Source organism: Myotis yumanensis, unplaced genomic scaffold (assembly GCF_028538775.1).
Source record: "Myotis yumanensis isolate MYYU_CA2020_CCGP unplaced genomic scaffold, mMyoYum1.0.hap1 SCAF_5, whole genome shotgun sequence".
Lineage (NCBI taxonomy): Eukaryota > Metazoa > Chordata > Mammalia > Chiroptera > Vespertilionidae > Myotis > Myotis yumanensis.
This window is the reverse complement of record NW_027223756.1, coordinates 102905844-102928526: the sequence shown is the minus strand read 5'-3', so window position 1 is coordinate 102928526 and position 22683 is coordinate 102905844. Positions and strand designations below refer to the sequence as shown.

At 54.5% G+C, this 22683-nt stretch overlaps 1 protein-coding gene across 1 annotated transcript in view; it reads right to left on the bottom strand.

The window, feature by feature from the left end:
• Nucleotides 1-22127, bottom strand: part of GFPT2 (glutamine-fructose-6-phosphate transaminase 2) — a 38397-nt gene extending 16270 nt beyond the window's left edge. The window contains exons 1-7 of the mRNA XM_070416790.1: nucleotides 22056-22127; nucleotides 7891-7998; nucleotides 7040-7138; nucleotides 6496-6621; nucleotides 2855-2913; nucleotides 2069-2203; nucleotides 1139-1200 (exon numbers count right to left, since the gene is read on the bottom strand). Of these exons, the coding sequence (XP_070272891.1) occupies nucleotides 1139-1200; nucleotides 2069-2203; nucleotides 2855-2913; nucleotides 6496-6621; nucleotides 7040-7138; nucleotides 7891-7998; nucleotides 22056-22062 (596 nt within the window). The 5' untranslated portion in view covers nucleotides 22063-22127. The remainder of the gene's footprint in view (nucleotides 1-1138; nucleotides 1201-2068; nucleotides 2204-2854; nucleotides 2914-6495; nucleotides 6622-7039; nucleotides 7139-7890; nucleotides 7999-22055) is intronic.
• Between the last annotated feature and the right edge of the window lie 556 nt (nucleotides 22128-22683).

Sequence of the window (22683 nt, the reverse complement as noted above, 5' to 3'; positions counted from 1 at the left end):
GGCCCAGTCTCCCAGGGCCTGAGGGCATTTTTTATGGCTCCTCGGAGCATTCAGAAGGAAGCCTGCAGCCCTCAGGGCATCTGAGGCTCTGCAGAGCTGGGCCTCTGCACGAGCTCCCACTCCCCATCAGCCTCGAGTGTCCCCATGACCTTGCTCACTGCTGTCCCCCATGTGTGGCATACAGCAGGCATCAATAAGCACACACTGAAACTGGAAGAGCCTCGAGTCGCACCAGTACTCCCTCCCCACATCCTGGCCTAACGGGAGATCCCAGCAGTGCCATGCTTGCTCTGGGCTCCTTGCCTTTACTCACACTGGTCCCTCTGCCTGCCTCTTGCGGGCAGACACCGGCTCTCCCCAAGACCGCTAGTGTATTGCCTCATACCCCAAGCCCCCATCACAAAGTATCACCGTCTCTGCCCTGCTCTGTCCTCCTGCACAAATGTCCTGTCCTTAAGGGCAGGACCAGCTCTAATGTCACCAGGTCCCCAGGGCCCAGCACATAGTAAATGCTCAACAAATATTAGTTGGATGGATGGACAAATGGATGGATGGATAGACAGATGGACAATCAACCTTCTGAATATAAAACAACAGGATGGCATTCATACACCTGCTTGTGTACATCCGCAGTGCTGGGACCCTGGGGGGCTCTAACAGAGGGGCACACAGGCTGAAGCTGGTCCTCTCGGCTGATTCCTGGGACACCCCTGCCCCGAAGGTGATGAAGTTGGGCCTGCGAGGCCCCCTCTTTATTGGATTCAAACCACGTTCATTTTTGTTCCTAGTTTCATATTCATAAATTTGCATGCATTTTCTAAAGGAAGTCTCTGAAACTGTATAGGCTTTAAGCCCCATGAAAGCTGGATGTGCCTTTATACAATTTTATTTTAAATTTGAATGTTGTTGTCAACTTCTAAAAGTATGAAGATTTCAAACAAAAATCCAACTCTTTTCTGTTAAAATGGCAGACGCTCTGGCCAAAGATCTGGTGGGGTGCATTCTCTGGCTGAGCCACGGCTGTCCTTTAGAACAGAGCAAGCGCCTTCCAGTGCCCAGAGGCGCAGGCCCTCATGCCTCAAGCTGAGTGGCTGTGTTTTAGTTATTTGCAATTGAAATAGTCATGTGTTTGCCTTACCTTGTGGCAACGGCTTCTCCCGGGTAGTGGATGCTCTTGAAAACCAACGCGAATGCTCCTTCCTGAAAGCACAGGGAAGAGAAGTGAGGAACAGCTCACTCTGCTAAGCCAGGCCGCGGCAGCCTGACCCCCCGGCGGGTCGCCCTGGGCCCCTCTCCCCTGTGAGCGGTCCTGGGGACATGCCGGCGGTGCTCACAGGGCACCGGGCGCAGAGCAGCAGGGTGACATCAGGAGGAAAGTGACATAGACGGAGCCACGCTAATTACAAAGACCAGACCTTGTGACCAACAGCAACCACACCTGCCGAGGCCCCGGAGGAACAAATCCCAGCTCTGTGATCAACTGGGTGAACTGGTGCATCAGAACCTGGCCTGGAACAGCATCTATTCAGGGGACACCCGTGAGGGTTAAAGGGGCCAATGCTCCATGACCCGTGCTTAGCTCCCTCACACCACCCTGCAGCTGGGCAGACTGCAGCCCTCTTCGTGCCGCACTTTCCTCTTGGTGAATGAAAATAAGACCTGGTATGGCTTCTGTGAACCAATGCCAGGAAGGATGCTGGGCCATTTCTCCCCCGGGACAATTCTAAGTTGACATCAACAAGATGCATCTAGGTTATGTAACTAACGGCACAAGCGTCTCACATGAAAAGCTGGCAGTGTGAACCCCACCACCAAGGTCCTGTGTGCGACCTGCGATGGGAAGCAGCCACGGTTCCGAGGCCAATCACAACCCCAGAGGCGTTAAAACGCGGCAAGGCTCTTCCGTTGGGTGTTTACCGCCCAGACCTCAGGACTTTTCCAAATGTTACAAGGACCTGAGAGCGTAACGCCAGAGGCTGTAGGTGAGCCAGCGTGACTTCTCAGGTACTTTGCATACATCTGCCTAACGCTTACAGACGAAGGGGTGAGTTAGGCGGGTGTGACTCACCAACTGCTGAATGACTCTCTCGACCAGTGTTGAAAATGTGATGTCCTCAATCTCTCTGTTGTCGAACACGTATTTGATCAGCTTGGCGATAGTCTCCGTGTCCGTCTCTGACTCAAACTCGTAGCCTTTGCTTTCCTGGAATATTTGGTTGGACACAGAGTGTCAGATAACGGTCATTGCGAAACGCTGGCCGGGCCAGCTCCCTCTCCTCCCTTATGACTTGCCCTCGGAGTGACTTAAGGAACTGTCAGAGTGACACGGAAAATGTGAACGGGATGAGAAATGTTTGCCAGAATCACACAGCATAACACAGCTGAGTCATTCCGGACGCCCCGAGACCGCCCCACCTCCAAAGCTGGTCTCTGCCATGAACCTGAACATTGCAAAACAACGGCAGTCAGAGTAATCAAATGAGCTGAGTCAACTCCACCCACATCCCAGCCAGCACCACAACCTTTTCATCCTCTGGACACTGGCCATCTGCCTCTCCGCCCCACATTCCCTTTGGTGTATGAGTCGACAATTTAGTGCAAACACTTTAATAAAAGGAAATGCGTGTTCTTTTGATTCTGCGACTCCGCAGCGGCCCCTGTGCATCTACTCGAGCAAGATCTGAGGAGCCGTCTGAGCTGGGGCGGAGGTTTGTGTCCAATGTGGTGACGTGGCCGAGAGTGGCTCTCCCTCCGCTCCTGCTTTTGTTTCCGGAGGGAAATGAGCTGGTTGGAAAGTTTCTGGGAGAGGACCAATGGCACTTGACTTAGATGTTACCCAGGGGAAGTATCTTACCAGAAATTTCCTCAGGTCTTTGTAATTTGTGATGATCCCATTGTGGATGACAACGAATTCTGGAAGAAAAGTTTCAAGACAGAAATGCTATGAAGACGAGAGGATCAAGTCAGATGTGAAGGGAAACAATTTGGCAGCTTGACACTACAAACCTTGCTCCTATAGCAGTGGTTCTCAACCTTCCTAATGCCGCGACCCTTTAACACAGTTCCTCAAGTTGTGGTGACCCCCAATTTCATTGTTAGAAATTGAACATAATTAAAGCACAGTGATTAATCACAAAACAATATGTAATTATATATGTGTTTTCTGATGGTCTTAGGGGACCCCTGTGAAAGGATCGATCTACCCCCAAAGGGGTCGCGACCCACAGGTTGAGAACCGCTGTCCTATAGGGTGTCTGTTAAGCAAATGTCATTTACCCAGAACCGATGTCGGCTATGACTACAATTTCAACCTGAGGAAACAGACATCCACTGATCTGACCAGGGACAGAGCTCTATGTGTGGTCTACAGGGTCACCAATTAAGTGTTGCTATTTATGTCGATGGGGTTGATTAACCCTTCATTACCCAGAAACAATTCCAGGAATTCCCAACCAGCTCAGAGAAGTCCCCAGCTAGCAGTCCACACTCGGGCTTCTGTTTGACTACACTGAATTGCAACAAGATCTGAGCTGAAAATTTCTGAGGGTTCACTTAAAAACCTGGTTTTCTTCTAGGAAAACCCCAGAGGTTCTGGCATCCCTGGGCTCCCCGCACTCCGGTGTGGCCACGAGCATGTCTCTTTCTTTTGCAGGGTCTGCCCGCTCTTTCCACCTCCCGCGACACAGCAGCAACCCGCTCCCCTGGGCTGCGCCCAGTGCAGGTGAAAGCGGAAGGGGCGGGCAGTCCCTGTGTGCCACTGCACATCCAATAAGTAGCTGAGAAACGGCTAAGGCCAATCTGAAAGTTTTTCTGGGCAAGTAACCCTCTTCCCCCTGCAGCCTAGATAATGAAAAGACTTTATTATCCTTGAGACGCGGTACTCCCAGGAGGCCGTGTCCACATTTTGGGCGTTTGTCATAAATATTGACTATTATTCAGTGAACATCTGGATCTCCAACTCAAGTTTTTTTCAGTACAGGACAGGTTCTTTTTCCTGTTACATCTTTTAAAACTTTTTCCATTTTTACCATACTTTCTTCTCTCTATATTTTTTTTACAACATATTGTATACTTTTGTGTGGTCACACAGAAAAATGAGATGTCTCGAATAAAAAAAGCCATTTTCAGCCCGACCGGTGTGGCTCGCTGGTTGAACGTCACAATTCGATTCCCGGTCAGGGCACATGCCTGGGTTGTGAGCTTGATCTCCAGCAGGGGACATGCAAGAGGAAGCCGATGGATGATTCTCTCTCATCACTGATGTTTCTCTCTCTCTCTCTCATCATTGTTTCTCTCTTTCTCTCTCTCTCATCATTGATGTTTCTCTCTCTCTTCCTCCCTCAATCTCTCTGAAATCAATAAAACATACTTTTAAAAAGCCACTTCAGCAGGTGTGCTAGCCCAGCGCACCTGGGTTATGTGCCTTTACTACTCCATTTGTCCGGGTCCCTCTTGGGGACACCAGCTGGACTGTTGGTCTTCTCCTGTATCAGCTGCCTCCATAGCCTTCCCCTCCTCCGACTGCTTTCATGTCGACTGTGACACTGTTTCTTACGCTATTTTCTTTCACCTCGTCCTACTGTCTTCTCAGCATTAATTTGCTTCCTAGAATCTGTGTTTTCTTTGTGAAAACTCCTCTGTGTAATCTTCTTCTGCAATGTCGCTGCTGGGTGTAAGCCTTCCTCTTAAAAGTATGCTCTCCAGCTCTCACGGCTGAGTTGCTAAAGAAATGTTATGAATCTTCTCTATTTCCCATGTTGTTTTGTTTTTAATTACTCATCCTGAGTCAGGGCAGGCATTGCTCAGTTTGGGTGTGGGGTCCTCTCCTGGGAGCATCCCCGCTCTGGGGACACAGAATCATCATCGGCACTGAACTAGGGGTTCGCATATCGCCTGGGCAGGCAGGGGACTGTGGCTGGGTACATCTCCGGGCACATGGGCCTGGGGCCATGTTCCCTCAGCCAACACTGCTGCTCCCGCAACCACGCGTGTGTCTGGCTTGGGGTTTGGCTGGATGTCCGTTCTAGGTCCACAGTCCTATGGGGTCTGCTGTCTCCCGCCCGGGTGTAGGGTTCCGGCCGCAGTAGTGGGACGCCCTGCGGTCCAGGGCATGGACCAGATCCAGGGGAAAGCCCTCAGCAAAACCCTCGCTACCCTCGCCTCTGACCATGTGGGCACATGTGCAGCCTGGCCCCTGTGCTGCCTTCGCTGCTCTGATGAGAGGAGTGCCTGGGACGCTCCTGTTCCAAATCGGGCAGGGGGGCTGCCTCGGGAAAATGCAGTGCCCACAGGGCAAAGGACAGGGCACAGGGAGGTGCCGCTCTCTTCTGCAGCCCAACTTCCAGGAGGAGGAGCTGCCACGAGGCTGAATGCTTAGCTCAGCGCCTGCTACCAAGCACCCCAAGCCCCTCTGATGTGCCTGATCCTTACTTTGAGGTGGGCCTGCTGTGCCCGATGTCTCGGAGCGGGGTTCTGGCTGACTCCAAAGATCATTCTCTCTACGGGACACCCTCGCCCATCATGCCCAGGGGTGAGTCTTCGGGGCTCCTGACCTGACCAGGCTCAACCCTGAGTGGGGACCCATGTGGGGGCCCAGATGATGTCTAGGCCCTTGTTCGGAGCCCCGGGGGCGAACCAAGGGCCATGCCTCTCCCCATCTCACAGGCCTACTGTGTCTGACGACCCTGGGGCTGACCACAGAGCCCCCAAGAGCTCTCACTGGGAGCCCCAGACCTAGCAGTCCACCCCCATGAAAGGGGGCGGGGTATGATTCAGGAGAACTGTCCTGGGGGTCCACGCGAGTGATGAAGCCCCTTGAGTTGGGGCTGGCACACGGGGGCATTTGGGAGAACTGGGGAGCCCGCAGCCCACCAAACAGGGCCTGGTGCCCGTGGGACCGCCGTGGGCAGTGGCTGTGCCCCTGCCCTCTGCCCCTGGCCTGCTGTCTGTCAGTCCACTTTGTCCAGGGATGCCGGAGGCTGGACTTTTCCGCACCGTCATTCTCACTGTTTACAAAAGCACAGGCTCAATGGAGGGCTCTGCTGCTGGGAGGAGCTCTTGGGCTGCCAGCTGCTGAGGCCTCCCTGCAGGGGCACCTCAGACAGCGAACCAAGGTCGGCCCTGCTCCCCTGCCCTTGCCCAGGACCACTCTCCTCAGGGGCAGGGTGGGCTTGGGGATGAGGAAGGAACGCTATCTTTCCCTCAAGTGCCCGGCCTCCAGAGCACTTCAGCCCTTCACCCCTCACGCTGCCAAGTCCCCTCAGGCTGGTCCACGCAGGATGTGCCTCGTGTGCCTGCGGACGCCTGAGGGTCAGTACCGCCCCGGAGCAGGAGCAGGCGGATCTGCCTCCTGTCTGGGGCTGGCACCACCAGCTTGGATCCCCGGGGGAGACAGGCCGGCTGGGAAACCCCTGGTGGTGGGTGCAGATCAGCCTGCCAGAGTCAGGGCCACGCAGAACCCCGAGTCGAGACAGGGAGCAAGGCGTCGGTACCTACCGTTGCCTCTGTCTGATCGCTGCGGGTGGCTGTTGACAGCGCTCGGAGCCCCGTGGGTGGCCCAGCGCGTGTGCGCAATGCCAAAGTGGGTTTCAAACTCCACCTCTAAGTCCATGCTGTCTTGCTCTAGAGGAAAGAAAAGTGCAGTTGCCACACTTACAAAGCAAACATTGACCCGGCTCTGCTATGCCGAGGCGGCGTCTGCAGGGAGACAGGTCAGCACATCCCGCAGCCACCGGGCACTCGCACCTCCTCCGGGGTTTCTGCCAGACCCCTGCTGCTGGTTACTCAGTGCTTACCAGCCCTAACCCACTTAACTTTCACTTTAAAAAGAAGATTCTGTATCACCACTACACGTGGAAAAGCAATATCGCTTGCCAGAAAAATTAAAATAAATACATAACTACCAAATATTTAATAATACATTTCTTCATGTCCCCTGCACAGAAAAGTCAGCATTTTTAGTTTCAAATACCCTTGGAATAAAAGATTTCCAAGGACCCAGGCTGCACTCACTGGCCGGACTGGCCTGTTTTCCACTTACTGTAAAGTTCTTCGTCAAGAGCCTTGACCTTTCCCCTTTTCTTGACCAGTCGGATATGCCTTTCTTTGTCTTCGTTATTGTTCCCATCGATTGCCACACCTGCAGGTGAACACGGTTTTCTGTGTTGGACTTAAGGCTTGCCTTGCACACTGTGTTACAGGGCACCGCCCGGGAGCGGGGAGGAGTGGGGGGGGCGGGGCAGGGGAGAAGTGGGGGGGGGGTGCATGATTTATTAGTTCTCGCTCCTCTGGCGCGTCGCCTGATTGACTTGGAAAGAGGAGGCTGTCCTGTGGCAACACCTAACAGCCTGCAGGGAGTGAGTGCCCGGACCCACACCGCCTCGGAGGGCGCGGGCACACATAGGGCATTCACCGTGCTGTGCGCTTCGCATCCTGCTGCTTTAAATGGCACCCCTGCTCAGTGCCCCCTCCATCTTCCCCACGGACAGGGATGTAAACGGACCCGGCTCTCCCTTTCTCCTACGGCGGCTGAGGTAAGAACGGGAACAGACGAGGTGTCCACCAGCCAGGCCGGGGGAGGGGGAGCTCTGAGATGCCCACCTAGTGGAGGACTGTGCAGCACTTAGACCGTTAGGAGGAAGTTGGGATGATGGGAAATGCTGACATAAGTGAAAACATATAAAAGTACAAAATCCTGTCATCATAAGTAGGTGGGACCACAAATGTCTACGCACTCCCCCCCCCCCCCCCCCCCCCGCCCCGGCCCCCAACATGACTGGAGGAGGGACACAGAGATACCAAGGGGGGCACTGTGGATGCAGATTGCTTTTACCCTCGTTTCAAATGTAATAAAGAGCGTTACGGTTCTGCAGCAGAAGCCTGCAGGCCTACCTGCCGAGTCGTAGCCTCTGTACTCGAGCCGCTGCAGGCCCTTGACAAGGGTCTCAAAAATCTCCTTCCTGGTGCGGGGGACCCTGTAGTTCATGTAGGCAAAGATTCCTGGGAAAGAGGGGACATTGCACGTTACTAAACACGCGGTTCGTGTTTAGAACACGGGCTGGCCCTGGCTGGTTTGGCTCAGTGGATAGAGCATCAGCCTGCAGACTGAAGGGTCCCGGGTTCGATTCCGTTCAAGGGCGCCTGCCCGAGTTGCAGGCTGGATCCCCAGTCTGGGGCGTGCAGGAGGCAGCCAATCCATGATTCTCTCTCATCATGGATGTTTCTCTCTCTCCCACTTCCTCTCCCTTCCTCTCTGAAATCAATAAAAATATATTAAAAAAACAACAACAAGGTCTGGGCATGCGGACAGACAGCGCTGCGGAGGCGTCCAGGCTGCACAGAGGAAGAGCCACGCTGCCCCCTGCTTCTCCGTAGACATCCCTTCCTCCGTGACAAAGACGCAGGCAGCAGGAGAACACCCTCACACCCCTGGCCTTGGAGAAGTTTTCCAGGGACGTACTTGCAGGAGACGAGGCGTTCACTGCAGCAACGCCTGTAACAGCCAACCAAGATCAGCAAACCACCCTACCAGCCACGGGCATCCCCCCCTCCCCCACGTGGACTCCTTGACGGGCACAGAAGGCACCTGGGAAGTCACACGGAGGTCACAGCAGCCCTGCAGCAGGTGAGAACGGGCACTGTGGCCTCCGCCCACTTCCCACTCAGCTCTGCTGCCCTGATCGATAAGCACCATTTACAGCAGCAAGAGAATCCTTATCTCGAAGGAAGGCCAGGAAGACTTTGTTTGGCTTTATTTTCTGCATTCATATTGCAAAGTAATATTTTCCCAACTAGGGAATAACAGTTGCCATGCTGGTTCTTTCCAAACCCTCCACTCCCCTGCTTGAGACTACAGACTCTTGGTCTGTCTCTGTCTTGCCCTGTGAGTGCTCCATCCAGTCATCCTTCTGTCCTTGCATCCTCCCTGCCCTCCTCACAGCTCAGCTCCAACCCCTCCTCCCAGACCAGGCTTGTCAAGGCCCCAGCTCTTCCACCCTGGGGCAACTATATCCCCTGACAGGGACGCAGGCTGCTACTCCCACCTTTATATTATCACTGTATCTCAGCGACAGTCCTTGTTCAGTAAATGTGGACCAGACCAACCCTGAATCTGTACTAATCAGGGGAGCAATGGTATGGATCCTGAAAATAGTCAGGCGTATTCATAGCAGCTCATCTTACTGAGAACTCACCATGGATCAGGCACTGGCCAAACATTCCCACACAGATGCCAATCAAAGCTCACAGCAGCCTTAGAGGCCAGACCTGCTGTCACCCAGCATCTGGGAGGCTGTGACGGGGCAAGAGACAAGGAGGCCTGACTTCAGGATGTAAGTGCTCCCAGCACTTACGGGGAGACGTAGACTTAAAAGGTTTATTTTCCCAATTTTAATTTTGGGAAAGAAGATGCCTACCGAGAGGGCTTCTGGCGGCTACCTGGGGTCAAAGTAAAAATAAATAAAACAGAGCCTAGCAGCCACTTCCAAACAGGTCCTCTCACACAAGCTGCACTTCAGAGAGAAGCTCGCCTTGAACCGCTGCCTGGCTGCACTGTGATCCTGGAAGCTTATGTCACCCAATAGGACCGAAACTCCCCCCCCACCCCCCCACCCCCAATCAGAGCTGTGCAGCCACATCCCCACCAGCATCTTCAACAACCATCAGAGCAGCTCCATTCGGACCCGTCAGGACGGTGTTTTTTGAGTCAATCCAACAGCAAGGCTTTGGAGTTCTCATTTGCACGAGGATGAACCGATCAGGGACCAGGACGGGGACTTCGGTCCAGGTAAGCCAGTTCCCCGCTGGCTCCAAGGCCCTCTGTCCCTTTCCACTGGAGACTGCGTTTCCCTGGCTGAAGCTCTCAGACCGGCGGGGAGCAGAGCAGGCAGAGCAGAGCTGTCTAGCCCGAGAGGGCCTTGCCCCAGGGCTGCCATGCCCCAGGACCATGGCGCAGCCATGTTTCATTATAGAGCTGCCACCATCGAGCCGCCCCACAGCTGTGCTGTATCGCAGTTGAGCTGTACGCACTGAGTGAAGTTTCCTTCTCCCCTGCACCCCAAATTGGGGATTCCTGTTGGCACTGAATTGGTGACAGCGACCACTGGTTGACAATTGTCTATTTTATTATTTTTATTTTCTAACGTTTTTCTGGATGGCAGGAAAGTCTGACCAAGATTGAAGACCTGCCGTATATCTGCACCATATTACAGCGTCATTTACAATAGCCAAGACGTAAGTGTCCACTGACGAATGAGTGGATAAAGAAAACGAGGTACACATAGACAAGGGAATATTATTCAGCCACGAACAGGGGGAGTCCTGCCAACTGCGACAACATGGGTGGGCCTAGAGCAGCGGTTCTCAACCTGTGGGTCGCGACCCTTTTGGGGGTTGAACGACCTTCTCACAGGGGTCGCCTAAGACCATTGGAAAACACATATGTAATTACATATTGTTTTTGTGATTAATCACTATGCTTTAATTATGTTCAATTTGTAACAATGAAATTGGGGGTCACCACAACATGAGGAACTGTATTAAAGGGTCGCGGCGTTAGGAAGGTTGAGAACCACTGGCCTAGAGAGTTATGCTAAATGAAACAAGTCATTCAGAGAAAGACAAACACTATGATTTCACTTATATGTGGAATCTAATAAAAACCAAACTCCAGATACAGAGGTCAGATTGGTGATTGCCTGGGGTGGGTGGGAGATGGGGGATTAGGTAAATGTGGTCAAAAGGTACAAACTTCCAGTTATAAGACAAATAAGTTCTGGGGATATAACGTACAGCATGGGAGCTGTAGTTAATACTTCATTATCCATTTCCAATTTGCTCAAAGAGTAAGTCTTAAAAGTTCTCATAATAAGGAAAAAGTCTTACCCATGTGAGGTGATGCATGTTAAGTAGTCCTATTGCGTCATCATCTATATCTATATCCATAAATCATTACGCTGTACACCTTAGCCTTATACCATGTTCTGTCACTAACGTATAATAATAAAAGGGTAACATGCTAATTAGACCAGATGTCCTTCTGGGCATCATTCCGGACGTCCTTCTGGATGAAGCCGGGACCGAAGGGAAGCAGCCCATGTCTCAGGTGCCTGCTGGCGGCTGGAGGAAGGAAGCCCGGGTCCTGGGTGTCAGAGGGAAGCCAGTGCCAGCAGCCGGGGGAAGGAAGGCCTATTCTTGCACGAATTTTCATGCATTGGGCCTCTAGTCTCTCAATAAAACCTGAGTTTTCCCAGACATGAACCTCGGGAGGGATAAGCTGCCTGAGGATATCTGAGAGCTGAGCACGATTATACACAAAACCACCTGTCATATCCCCTGTTGTTACGCTGGTTTAATTCAACATGGTATATCTGAGTGAATGATTAAATTTCAACTAAATGTGGGGTCCAACCACATGAACATTGAACTTGCTAAAATCCCATCTAGACACACTCAGTCAGAAATAGGTTACAAAGTTAAACAGCACCACACTGTCTTGCCTTCTTATGCACTGTACGGTACTGTGCCCGGGGTGTATTTTCACACACATCTTAAGGTACAGAGTTTATATTTAACAGCCTGCACCCTGTGCTTTCTGCGCAGTGACAGGCGTTTTCTGTTAAAAACGGCCGAGGGTAATGTTGACAGTCGCTATTTTTGCCTCCCTGGCTGCCTGGAGCCGGGTGAGAAGTGCTGAATGGAAGGGCTGTGTGTGCATCTCAGAGCCACCCGCCTCCCTCCACTCCAACCTGAGCGCGGCTGGGCGTGGGATGCACTGTCACCTCACGTATCTATGTTTAGGTGAAACTTTTCATAACATTCATTTTTCTTCACAAATTCAGGAAGTTTGCTGTGGGGACACGATCAAATTCCAGTCACGTGGAAAGCCCACCCAGCTCTGGGGGGCGGTCACGTGAACTGGGGGGGCACCTCGGATCGTTTCTGAAGGGTTTTAAGTTAGAGTCTTTGCTGGCTCCTGGCAGTTGTTCTGGAGTTACACTTGCACCTCCCGGAGAGAAGCGGACCGCTGCAGGTCACAAAGGCCACACCAAGCCTGGAGCGTTCCACCTGACATGCCCTGACCAGATGCTCCGGGCAATGCCCTCCTCCGGCCCAACTCCACTCTAACTCAGGAACGGAGGTTCTTCCAGGGGCTCGGCTCTCGGACCCAGAGCAGCCTCCTTGGTGGGTGGGGAGGAGCCGCCGCCACAGCCCGCCGCCCTGCTCCCGCCATGGGCTGGGACAGTTACAGCTTCCTTGTTGGCGGGGTCATCAGCTGGGTCCACCCCCAGCCAGGAGGCTCTGCAGCCAGGAGGGCGCCGTTTGGGAGATTACCGTGGTCAGGGGCTGCCGAGGACTGGTTTTCAAGGTCTTTGCACACGGAGGCATAAGTCTAATTTCCAACATCTAGTCAGTAAGTCCTTTAAGCACAGCCTCTTCCTTGCAGCTCAGCCTCCTGGCTGCCCCTGCACGCAACTGAGACGAAGTGAATCAGCCAGCATTTACACCATGCTTTCGCTGTTTTAAAAATAATGAAATAAAGAAGTTGCCTCCCCAGGAATTTCTCGGTGCTATTCACAGCAAAATTTCCAGCTGGAGTCCCTTCCCTCCATGAAAAGAGCGAGATGAGGAACATGTTTTACCTCTGAGATCCCTAAAGATCGGCTGGACAGTAAATGAGGGTGAATTCGTGTACCCTCCTGGGAAGGCAATTTGGCAAGCTCTCAGAATGAAAAGGTGTGCACCTGCCAACCCGAGCTCTTGTACCCCCAGGACTGTCTCCACAGAGACCTCAGCGGAGACCCCAGCTGCTTGGTGCTGGTCGTGGGCAGCCTGAGGCCCGGCAGGGGCCAGGTTAAGTGACCGTGCGCCACACGCGGGGCCACCGGGGAGCACGCGCAGGCAGCCCTCCACAGCCACCGGGGGAGTGTCTCCTCTCCTGGGAAACAGGCTGCCTCTCCAGGAAGTGTCGGGGGGACACGCAGACTGTGGAACATGCATGGGTTGTGCAGGGATGGCGGCGGGGGGGGTGGGGGGCCGGGGGTGCAGACAGTTCTTCTGCAAGGGCACCAGGACGCAGGGCTAGTGGCTGCCTCCAAGGAGGGCACTGGATGAAGGCAGGAACATCCTCCCGCTGTGTGTGTGCTCTTTGTACACACGTGCCTGTGTACACTGGTTTAGCATGTGCCGCACGGAATCAGTGCTGGCTATAGGATGGCCATCCAGCCCCATCCGACTTCACTGACTTCACTGTGGCTCCCAGCCCCACCCCCCGGAGGACAGCCACGCCCCAGGAGACAGCACAGTCTGAGTGCACCTTCCCAGCGCGTGAAAGGACAAGGCCAGGCTCCCCACCTGGAGCCTCCTCCCTCAGGCTTCTTGCTGTCTTAGCCTATCACCAGTCTGGGACAGCAAGAAGCCCAGAGGGTAGCGACCGACACCTGCAGCCTGCGCCAAATACCGTTTCCAGGCGCCAGCTGGCCCCGCCTCCTGTGTGGCCTGCAGCAAGTCGCTGAACACGCTTGGAGCCTTTGCAAAGCCCCGAGGACAGTTGGTGCTGCCGCACAGTAGGCGTCCTGGGAAGGCGCAGGCTAGGAGCTTCCCTCCTGGAGTGTGAGGCGCACCTGCAGGCCCGTGGGGCCTCCTGGTCACCCCTGCAGAACTGACCAGACACTGAAACCCAGGGGAAGAGAATCGTTTGCCAGTATTTCTCCTTGGCCTTCTACTTGGGGAAATGATGGTTAAACCAAATGGGTGATTCAGGCTGCAACTCGGTCAAGATTTAATTCAACCTCAAAACCTTCCTCTGGCCCATGGAGGCCCCAGCGCTGTGCGGGAGTTCTGAGGTGGAGGGGCCTGGCAGGTGGGTGGAGAGAGGACACGATGCTTAGGAACCTCTTTTCCCCTCCAGGGATTTGCAGGCGAAGGGGCTGGGCCGAGGGGCAGGAGGGGCAGAGCTCCCAGGCGGGCTCTGTGCACAGGTGGCCCCAACTCATTCTGCAGGTGTCAGCTCACGGTCACCCCCCCACTGGGTCTAATGAAGCCTTCCCCGCTCCCCCTTTTTAAACAGCCACGTGGACCTGTTTATTAATTGCTGACATAGCACTTGCTTCCTTGTCTGTTGTCTGACTTCCCACGGGACTGTAACCTTCATAGGACGGAACACATCTGTCTGTTTCTCTGTCTTATTGATCGCTGTATCCCTGTCCCCTGGCCCAGAGCCTGGCACATTTTATGTGCTCTATAACTATATGTTGAAGAAATGAATGAATGGATGGATGGATGTAGGGTGATTAGAGAGAGTGGCCTTTGAGTTGGGCCTGAGACAGCCACGTTCAACCGTGTACAGCAGACTCCTGGTCGGGTTCAGGCCTCGATGACAGATCCTCCCCTGGCCCCTGGGAGACCCCCCCCCCCCCCCTAACTCACCAGCATGGGACACTTCTGCTTCTGACTCCACCTTTCTCTTCCCATCCAGCCCTCCTTCCCCCACCAGGCCAGCAACCACAGCAAGGCTGGCTGCCACGACATCCCAGAACTGTAACCCCTGGTGTCTCCAAGCGACAGATAACGACAATGACTACATCAGAAGGACGCCTGGCCAGAACCAGAAGTGCTGAACGCCTGGATTCTTCTCTACAAACCCTGGAGTGCTCAAGATGCTGCAGGGAGGAGAGGTCATTTGGGGCCTGGAGGATGAGGGAAGAGGTCAAGTTCACCACAGGCTGGCTGGGGTCCGCATCCTCATTCTGTGGCTGTAGTTTTGAAAAAACTCTCCATCTCTCTGAGCATCAGCTGTTAATAAAGCATTGCCCCACTGTGCCTGACAGTGGACAGTCCCAGGCGGAAGGCCAGCCGGTACCACACACAGAGTAGGGGTTCCATTGTGGGAGGCACGTCAGCGCCCAGCAAGGCGGGCACCTCCCCAGGCAAAGGGCACACTTTCCACCACGATCCAACGCTTCTCAGAATGGAAGGGTCGAAGCTTTTTAGTCCATGAGCCAAGTCATTTAGACAATGTTCTAAGACCCAAATTGGATTAGTCGTTGCCTGGACAGAGGACATGGCCAGAAATTCCTGAGCAGACATCTGTGTGTGTGAGTGTGAGTGTGAGAGTGTGTATATGTGTGTGGCATGTCGGGGGGGGGGGGCTGTCTACTCTTCAGTGTGAGGCCCCCAGGAAGGGGTGGTCACTGGGCCAATGGCAAGGCCTGGGAGGAGGCTGTAGGCTCTCCGGATGTCCAGTCCTCACTCACATAGACGGGGGAGGCCACCTTCTTCACGAAGGGGGAGAGCAAAGGTCCCGGCGGGGGGGGGGGGGGGGGGGGGGGCGGTCTCGCACACTGGCTCAAGGTCAGGAGGGGGTTGGTCCCTCTGGGGACAACCTTGCACCACCTCATGCCTCCTTGGGACTGCAGGGGTTACAGCTGCGCCCCCACTGGAGCCCCCGAGAGAACAGGGACTGCTTCCTGCGGTGAGCAAGGGCAAGGCATTTCTGTTTTTAATAAAAGCCCTTGGTGTCCTTGTCAGGTTAGGGTTTCACCAGCACCAAAGGGCAAGCAACATACACTCTCCACTGTAAAGAGAAAACAGAAGTCCTGTTTCAACTGCCAACATTCGCTTATTTAAAAAAAACCAGGCTTTATTTTCAGGGAGAGAAATGCGTCTGTTGAAAATGAGAAAGAGGCAGATGATCAAATTGCTTAACTGTTTCTGCAGTTAATCTTCAGAATTTCCTCCAACAGTGTTTATAACTCAAGTTAATCTCCCTTTAGAAGTGAATTTTACTACATATAAAAATAATCCCTTAATTTAAAAGTGCTGTTTACTAATGCTACACCACAAAGTGTCCAGAAGGTTTCTCAGAACTTGGGGAACCCTGACAAATAAGGCTGAGCAGTGGAGGAATGGCGTGATGGGGGTGAGGAGAGGGCGGCCGCCAGGCTGAGCCCCTGCCCCCGGAGTGCCCACGTGAGTCCCATCTCCGCGGTGGCATGAGGGAGCTGCCAGAACTGCTCCCCAGAACCAACTGTGCACCTCTCTTCCCCACTGCGCGCTCAGGAGCCTCACCGATGACCTGAAATTAGCCATGGTGACAGTATTTTCCCCATAGAAACTGGCAAACCGGAGAGCCGGTTGTTAAGCATTTCAATGTTTTTTTTATTGATTTCAGAAAGGAAGGGAGAGGGAGAAATAGAAACATCAATGAGAGAATCATCAATCGGCTGCCTCCTGCACGCCCCCTACTGGGGAATAAGCCCACAACCCGGGCATGTGCCCTTGACTGGAATCCAACCCGGGACCCTTCAGTCCGCAGGCCGACTATCCGCTGAGCCAAACCAGCTAGGGACGGCTGTTAAGCATTTAGTTTGGTGCATAGGATTTAAACATTATTCTTTAAATTAATTACCAAATTAGAAAATGACTATGCTCAGACGGTTCCAGGCCTCAAACTAAATGCAGTTTGTAGTAATTGGCTGCTGTAACTAATTAGTTACAGATGGTAATTATATTGTTTATAATATAGCATTATTCTTTAAATTAATTACCCAGTCTCAATTCACTGGGTACTGGGCTCCTGAGGCTCCTATGGCTTAAGAGATAACAAGCCACTCGACCTGACTCCAGTGTCTGTGCCCCATCAACTCCAGCCCCGTCCTCCAGAGACATCTGTCCACAGACTGAACTGTGACAGGGAGGAAAGGAGTGTCAAATACGACAGGGCCCTGGGAGCTGGAAGACGTCTGGGACAAACGGGTGAGCTCTCCCGAGTCACCTCATCTCCCTGGACGGCTGCTTCCTCAGCTGAGCCCAGAAGTGCAAGCTCCCCTGAGGACCGCCATGCAAGCGAGCAGACCGTGCGTGCGTGTCCTGGCCCCAGTGGCATCAGGCAATAGAACCTGCCTGCTTTCTGCAGGGAAGAGATGAGTGGGAAGGGTATGTACCTGTGAGAAGGGCAAGATGAAGTGAGAGCCATGTTTCTATGACACAGGGACTGAACACTATTTGGTCAAACGGCAAGTTGCACCATCCAGTGAAGAGCGGGCGGCTAACGGATACCTGGGTCCACTTTTTGACTGTGGTCCAGTCTGAGTGCTGGCCCAGGGGACTTGGGTGTGTGGGGTGGGGTGGGGTGGGTAGGGATGCAGACAATATCCTTGTGACCATAGCGTGGGCATCTGGGACTGGCAGCGTTGGGCTATTCTTGGGGGAGGCACCTGAAAGCAAGCACCCAACTGTTTGAGGATTAACGGCCTCAAACATCAGTCCTAACTGCTGGAATTTCTCTATGGAATCTCCATATTAAAAAAGGGATTTAGGCCACCATCGTGGGACACTGAAGGGGACAAGAGAATCTCAGGGAAATTAAAAATGGCGGCAGAGTAAGTGGATGCTGCTCAGACAAGCTCCCAGGAGCAAACTGGAATTACAACTAAAATGCACAAAAACTTCCTGAATATCAACAGAAAACTCACAGGAGAGAACCCTGATACCCGAGGACCGAGGGTGGAGACGGCATGGAGACTGGTAGGAGGGGCGGAGGCGCTCACAGATGGCAACTGAAGTCCCAGAGAGATATCTCAGCTGGGGGGGGGTTGGCGGGGGGACCGGGGGGGTGCCACTGAGAGCTCTGGGATCTAATCCCCAAGCTGGGCCCTCCAGCAGAGAGCACCAGAACTGAGGAGGGTCCCACATAACATCTAGCTGTGAAAAGCAGTGGGGTGCTGTCTGCCAGGGAGTAACAACTGAAAGTTCAGGCAACCCTCTTAAAGAGCCAATGCACTAAACACCTTGTGGAGCCACCCACCTTGTGCTTTGGCAGAGGGAGGGTGAAGCGGACTGGAGCTGTGAGAGCAGAACCCAGGACTGGGGACTAGGGGGATAGAGCTCAGAAGGCAGACACCCCAAGTTTCCTGGGCTGGGTCATTCCCTCATGCAGCAGAGGACATCTTTCCCACACAGACATCTGCCTTGCCTGGGGGGATGACAGCTGACGCACCCTATTGGGAAACACCTTGCCCTGAGGCCACTTAAGAGATTAAAAGTAACAATTAGCCTCCAGGCAGAAGCAACTGCCCCACCCTGTTGGAAAAAAACTTGCCACACCTGAGGACGATTGCCTGGGGCAATTCAAATAGGAGGAAAAAGTCACACAAGTACAGGAGGCACAGAGAACCCCAAACAAGAAGAACCCAAACAGGCCCTCGCCCAGACACATTATAATTAAAATGCCAAAAATTAAAGACAAAGAGAGAATCTTAAAGGCAGCAAGAGAAAAGAAAACTGTTGCCTACAAAGGAGTTCCCATAAGGATGACACCTGATTTCTCATCAAAAAAGGTATTTAGTCCAACTGGTGTGAGTCAGTGGTTGAGCGTTGACCTATGAACCAGGAGGTCACAGTTCAATTCCCGGTCAAGGCACATGCCCTGGTTACAGGCTTGATCCCCAGTGTGGGGCGTGCAGGAGGCAGCCGATCAATGATTCTCTCATCATTAATGTTTCTCTCTCTCCCTCTCTCCCTTCCTCTCTGAAATCAATAAAAATATTTTTTTAAAAAATAATAAATAAGGTATTTATGTGATTAAGTTAAGTATCTTGAGATGGAAGATTATCCTGAATTATCTGGGTGGACCCTAAATGCAGTCATCAGTATCCTTCTAAGAGGGAGATTCGCCTGGAAGAGGAGGAGGTGATGTGACCACAGAGGCAGAGATTGGAGTGAGTAACCACAAGCCAAGGGAAGCTGGCAGCCACCAGAGCTGGAAGAGGTGAGGAACAGTCTCCCCTAAGGCCTCCAGAGGAGGTGGGGCCCTACGGAGAGCTTGACTTTGGCCCAGGAAAACTGATTCTGAACTTCTAGTCTCCAGATCTGTGAGAGAATAAATGTATGTTGTTTGAAACCAGCAAGTTTGTGGTAGTTTGTTACAGCAGCCAGAGGAAACTAATACATTAACCAAGACAAAAGATGACGAATTCAAGGTAAGGGCTTTACCTTTTAGCAAAAACTAAGAATCCTCCACTTCTCTCTAAACAAGTCTTTCCCCTCCCCAACTCCCCCCCACCCCCCGCCCCCAACAATGAAGGAGAGGCGAGATTTAAGAATTCATGGACAGGAAGTGCAATCCTTGCAGTAAGATCCCCATGCATACATGCTGCATGCTGTCATGTCCTTGCATATGCTATGCCCTCAGCCTGGCATACCTCTCAGCCCCTTCTCTCTGCAGAGCTCATACTTGAGGCCAGGACCTTGTGGCACTGTCCCAGGTACCCCCTCTCTTCCTGGGCCAGTCAGTACTCCTGCCTCCACTGTGCTAGGGCCCGAAGCTCAGACTACATGGGCACCAACAGCTGGGTGGGGGCTGGGAAAACTGGGGAGCTTGCACCCCTCATCCTAGGGGCCACTATGCACTATTCAGAAATATGGACTCAGGGTTACTCAACTCTGAACTTTTTCAAGAAAAGTCGAAAATTTCACCTACTTATGTGCAATCTCCCCAATTTCTAATTTGGTAACTAACTTAAAGAATAGAGTTTAAATCCTATGCACCAAACAGAGAGGTCTGCCTGCTGGTTTGGCCTGAGGCCGCCCGGCTGCAGCCTGTGCCCGAGGCCCGTCCTCTGTGATGGCATTTACCTCAGGAGTTATCGGGTCCCTGGTCCCTAGTCAGGAATCTGCCTCTGGACTGCCCAACTATGGACCCTTGTCTAAGGGGAGGGTCATGCCCACATGGCCCCAGGGCCGGGTAAACACGGGTCTCAACCATCATGGCTGCGTGAAGAAGGAAGGACAGAGGAAAGGAAGGAGGAAGGGAGGGACTATAGTAACTTATCCATTGGCAGGAAGTAAGCAAAATGACAGCAGCTCTCAGATGTCACTACACTGACATGCCACCGAGCTAAGGCTCAGAGCGCACTGCAACTCCGAGCATCCGCTTACGGTGCGTGGGGTCCAGCAGTACTGGGCTCAGCTTTCTGTTCGAGAAGCAGGGCCAGTCTGAGCAAGGTCATCAGCACCTAACGGAGAGGCCAGCGAGGGTCCCTGCTGACGCCCAGATGGCAGAGCTCAGCAGGCCACAGCCAGCCCAGAGAAAAGACTTCAAACAACTCCTGCTCAGACACGGGTGTGCACAGTCCTCTCCGGGCCTCAATTTCCCCAAATGTGAAATGAAGAGGGTCAGGAGTTCATTCCAGGTGCGTCTTGGCAATTTCTGCCACATCCCTGTACCAAATGTACAAACATTTCTTTCATGTTTTTCTGTAAAATTGACTATCTTTTTGAAAACTTAAAATGAATTCATTACAAAACAACCGTTAAGAGGAAAACCTGTATCATTTGCTGTACATACGCAGACCATAATGCAAAGAAACCAGACCAGTATATTCAATTCTAGCCAGATGCTGCTGTGACTGAGCAGGGAGCGTCTGTGCTTGGCAGGTGTCAGAGAGATGGAAGACGCCTGAGCACAGCGAGGCTTTCTCCCGGCTTCCGGAAAAGGAATAACGTCCCCAGGCGGGAATTCCACGGGAGCTCCCTGACCTCCCGGGGGTAGGGGGGTTGGGGGCTGCAGGGTGGGGTGTGGCAAAGGCAGTGCCCTAATGTGAGGTCACAGGTAGTCTGGACTGTCCGCTCATCCTTTCTCCAGGAGACAAAACCTGTAGCCCTTTTAGAAAGCAGAACCAAACTCGTGGTTTTGAGAGTTGGAGAAGGTAGAGGACGCCCCCAGCCCAGTCTCAGAAAGCAAGCCTGGAGAAAGGCGGGTGTGAGTATGCACTAGGACAGAAGGCTAAAATGGCATGGGGGTGGGAGGGCATTGGAGGGAGGGTAGCCAATGGCGGACCTTCCTAGTGCCAGGGTCTCCGTGCACTAGTTCGGCTCGAAGGCCACCAGCTGGCCATGGGCCTCGAATGCCACACTGATGGGTGTAGAACCCAATAGCTTCTGACAAAACCGCCACCTTTGCCTCATCTCCCTCCTCAGATTGCCTGCAGGCAGCCCTACAGATTACAGATCATGCCGGGAATCCAGAAGTTTTCGCTGCTGAGGATTCAGGAATTGAAATGATGCCTGCTTGGCCTGGGGAAGGCTGCACCCCAAGGCCAGCTGCCTGCCCTGGTTGGTTGCTCCCTTTTCACTTTTTTCAGGAGAGCCTGGCCTCAGAAACAAGGTCTGTACAGACTTTGGCCCAGGGCTCACCGCTGGCACACCCCCCCGCAGCCCTCTGCGAAGTCAGACAGAGGCCTTTCATGGCTTCAGAAGTTCCACCAGGTCCTCCAGCCGCAGGAGGCTGGGGTGGGTAACCGAATCCGACTCAAGGAAAAAGCGGAACAGTGACCTTTTGTCCCAGCAGAAGTTCCCGGCTCCCGGCTTTCTCCCCAGCCGGGCTCTCTCCCCAGCCGGCGGAGGCGGCCCCGCCGGGGGGCGAGGAGTTGCAGATGTGCCCGCGGACCGCCGCTGCCCTCCCCAAGGCAGGGCTACCTCGCCCGACAGCGGGTCGCCGCGGTAGCCAGGAAGCCTGAAGCCCGACCCCACTCCCGGTCCGGGACCCCCTCTCCCAGCTGCAGCCTGAGGCTGCGGTCACTGCTGCCTCTTCCTTGCGCCTCGCCCCAGAGCTGGATCTAGCAAAGAGCGGCCACACGGAATCAACACTCCTGGGGACCAGAGGCTCATGACGGGATGCGAGGTGGGTGCGCATCCTGAGCCACTCGTGACACTGCCGTGGATGGGGTGGGGGGCGCAGGTGGGGTCGCGTCTCCTTGGTGGGAGCCGGTCGGGCACCCCGCGCCGGGGCCGCGCGTGGCCGCCTTTGTGGGAGACTTGGGGCAAGAAGAGAAAAGCGCCCTCACTGGGCGGGGTGCGGACCCCGCTGTGGTGCAAGCCAGGAGCGCACGCGGCCCGTGCCCTCCCCTCGGTGCGGACCCGGCGGGGTCGCCCTCACCCAGCACAAGACCGGGACTGGCACTCCCCTCCCCCACCAGCCCGGGGGGCCCAAGCCCATCGGCGCGCCCCTCCCGGACGCCTCCCGGCCCCGCAGCCGCCGGCGGAGGGGCCGCACTCACCGCACATGGTGGCCGCTCTCGCGCCCCCGGGGCTCTGGGCTCGCGCTCGGCAGACACTCGCTCTCCCGCGCCCGGCGCTCTCACCCGCTGCTCGGCCGCCGGCCCTTATAGCCCCGAGCCCTCCGCCAGGGGCCGGCCTGGGGCGGGGCCGAGGTGGGGCCGGGGCGGAGTCGCCTCCCCTCCCTGCTCCCCATTGGCCTTCGGTTGTCGTGACAACGGCGGGACCGGGTCCTCTGGAGTCGAGGAAGGGGGCGAGGGGCCGCTTCAGGCGCCAGTCCGGTCTGGAAAGCGGGCGGTGGGCATCGGGTCCTGGAGAGGGGCTGGGGGCTGGGAGCTGGGGGCTGGGGGTCTGGGGGTTGGGGTCTGGGGGCTGGGGTCTGGGGGCTGGGGGCTGGGGGCTCGGGGCTGGGGGCTGGGGGCTGGGGGCTGGGAGCTGGGGGCTGGGTGCTGAGGGCTCGGGGCTGGGGGCTGTGGGGCTCGGGGGCTGGGGAGGGGGCTGGAGGAGGTCTGGGGCTGGGGGGCTGGGGGCGGGGCTGGAGGGCTGGGGGGCTGGGGGGTTGGGGTCTGGGGGCTGGGAGCTGGGGGCTGGTGGTCTGGGGGCTGGGGGCTGGGAGCTGGGGGCTGGGGG